Below are 2932 nucleotides of genomic sequence, written 5' to 3'. Positions count from 1 at the left end.
TCAAAAGATGTTTGGCTCCTTGAAAAATCCAAAGGTCTTGCTGTATTTTAATGGAAATGGCACTTGAGAGAATAGCTAAACTTTTTTTAAACTGTAGGAAAAGTCACTTTAAATTGTCTGGAGTTCATTATTCTCCTCAAAAATTGAGCCAAAAAAATGTAATTATACAGGCAGTGCTATGGAACAGAAGAAAACTTTCAGAAAAAGCAGAGCTGGATACACTCTTTTGTGTTGTAGTGAGCATATTTTTAACCCACCTGCATATTTTAAACAAGCTGACCTTTGTAGGTCTACTACAGTCTTTTAGAACTGGCAGAGGTCCAGTTATGTGCGTGTGATTGTGTATGGCATTTTATATTAGGAGACATGGGACAAACCCCTGGGTCAGCAGGGATTATCCGGATAGGTCATTTAGTACGTTACTCCCACTTCTCTTCTTGAAGGGTTGGTTTAGGCGTGCAGCAACACTCAGGTCAGCCGCTTAGCTTGCAGCAGCGCGAACACGTGTTGTCTCAGGGAAGGTGGGTCACGAAACAGCACGTTTAACTGGCAGCCTCCTGAACACGGATGGATAATACTTCCTGATCTCCTTGTGGCTTTAAAACATGGGAAGGAGTGCCACGCACTGTAGCCTCGTGGAGGTTTGCAGGGCTCAGAGGTACTCAGTGATGCTACAAATCTGTTTTCCAGTCTGGTGACAACGTTATCTGGAGTGCCGTGTGCCAGGGAGGTGTTACTGGGGGACTGTAAGGGCATGAGAGCTGCAGACTTTATCATTTGTGGTTTATTGTACTTCAAGGAAATAAATGCCTAGGACACTTTGTTAACATCTAGCATTGCTTGGGTAAAGACCTCTCTAGCCAGGGTCCTGTACAAAGTACTTCCTCAGGGCTGGCCTGTAAGTCTGTGATGGAGCAATGTGTCGGTCTCATCACCATGGGCCGTTAACTTGCATGTAGGATATGGACAGGGGGGGCCCTGAGCAATCTGACCTGGCTTTGAAGTCAGCCATGCTTTAAGCATAAATCTCTGCAACTCCGTGGTATTCACCATTCTCCGGCCAGCTGGGCTACAGTGTCATGTTTCATGTGTTCAGTGTTACGCTTCTTGTTTTCATTTCAGATCCTGTTTCGGCATAACAGTGAGATTCGCAAGACTCCTCTAAGATGTCTTACAGAAAGGAGCTGGAAAAATACCGAGACTTAGATGAAGACAAGATCCTCGGAGCTCTGACAGAGGAGGAGCTCACAAAGTTAGAGAATGAGCTGGAAGAGCTGGATCCTGATGTAAGTAATTTTTACAGGAGATTTGCGAAGTGGTAAATCTCAGTTGTGGGGGAATGAGCTGCATTAGTAATCTGTATTTAAGTGGGATTCTTTGCAGAGCCTGTACTCAGTGCAAGGATGGAAGAGACTGGCTGCAGATGAGCCATCGCAAGCACGGGCTACGCATGGCACTTTGTTTCTGTGATATTCTCCTACCCTTGCCCTGGTGTGCGTGCTCTGATGTGACGAGCACTGCAGTTTGCAGCACTGATGTCAGCCCGTGCTGGGGTAGGGCAGTAAACATGCGGAAACTGGGTCTCTGCTTCTGATCAGGCCACCTTGGAGGGAATGTTTTGGGTTTTGTGGGTTGTTTGGGCTTTTTTTTTTGTAGAAAACTTCAAATGGTCTGTATTTTCCTCCATTTAGGCAGAAATCCCAACCCAGAGTTTTGAAAAATGGGACAATTACTTTTTAGTAACCTCCCAACATCAGCAAGAGCTGCACATATGCAAACACTGGGCCTGCTGCTGCCAAGCGGTGAAAGCTTTTTGGAGGCAACGTTGTCCTGTGCTGCTAGCAGGGGATGTGCAGAGCCAACTGGCAGGGCTCTGGGTTACGGCAATGTTAGACGATGAGGCTGGGCACTGCCAAGTGAGAAATTGTTCCTGCAATATGCAATTAGTGTTTCTGGGGGAGATGATGGGCAGCATAGCTTGCATCATCAGTATTTTTAATAGCAACACAGGAAAATAATGAAGAGGTGGCAGGCTAGCTCCCGGGATTAAGCGTATGGGCTGATGGGCTGGTTACAGCTGCCTCAGAAGACACAGAGTCGGGCAGCGTCCTGTGAAAAATGCAGAAAATAATTGCAAACATCTGTCAGTACAGGTGTAGCCTGAATACAGGAGTTAAAGCATGAAGATTGCATGGTCACTTCTCATAGCATGAAGCCTGAGGAAGCAAGCTGTTTCCTATGCCTCCCTGCTTGTGCATTAGCACAGTTCTCTGTTGCCCCAGTCTAATTGCTTCCTATTAGTCATTTTCCTTCACAGGCTTTTCACTGATACAGATTTAAATTGTAATTAATTACTTTTATTAGGAAGGCATGGAAAAATCAGCATGTTGTTCAAAATCACCCTGGATGTCTTAAAAAGTAAATGTTGGCTTCTATCCAGCAAAGCTTTAAAGAACATGCTTAGTGTCAAATCTGGGAATAGTCTTACTGCTTTAAGGCTGTTCTATATTTAAATATAAGCAGGTGCTTACGTGCCGTATGTGTCAGGCACAAAGCAACATCCCATGGTGGCTAATGTGACCGAATCACAAGGAGGCAGTTCAAAAAATGCTGAGGTTTGCAGGGGTTTTGTTCTGCAACAGCGTGACCTTCTCCATGAGACCCTGCCTGTGGTTTTGTGATGGATCATGAAAGGCAGAAGAGATCACTGCATCTCTCTGGTCTGCTCTGTGAAAGACCATGGGATTTCTTGTTGGGAAACCACAACTGATTCTTGCTGGGACGCATGAGGCATGTGGCGATTCAGACAGGCACATAGAGGGACGAGAAGATTGGTTGAGTGTAGCAGCTTGGTTCTGGTGCTGTGACTGTTGCAAAGAGGCAGCAGAAATAGTGAGGGTGTGGGAAGAGGCTAGGAGGAGCAGGAGGTGAT

General features: G+C 45.7%; 1 protein-coding gene across 1 annotated transcript in view; it reads left to right on the top strand.

The window, feature by feature from the left end:
- The first annotated feature begins 1066 nt into the window (after positions 1 to 1066).
- Positions 1067 to 2932, top strand: part of TMOD1 (tropomodulin 1) — a 17096-nt gene continuing 15230 nt past the window's right edge. The window contains exon 1 of the mRNA XM_010295881.1: positions 1067 to 1286. Coding sequence (XP_010294183.1) covers positions 1167 to 1286 — 120 coding nt within the window. The 5' untranslated portion in view covers positions 1067 to 1166. The remainder of the gene's footprint in view (positions 1287 to 2932) is intronic.

Source organism: Phaethon lepturus, unplaced genomic scaffold (genome assembly GCF_000687285.1).
Source record: "Phaethon lepturus isolate BGI_N335 unplaced genomic scaffold, ASM68728v1 scaffold19981, whole genome shotgun sequence".
Taxonomy (NCBI): domain Eukaryota; kingdom Metazoa; phylum Chordata; class Aves; order Phaethontiformes; family Phaethontidae; genus Phaethon; species Phaethon lepturus.
This window is presented reverse-complemented; position numbering and strand designations above follow the sequence as displayed.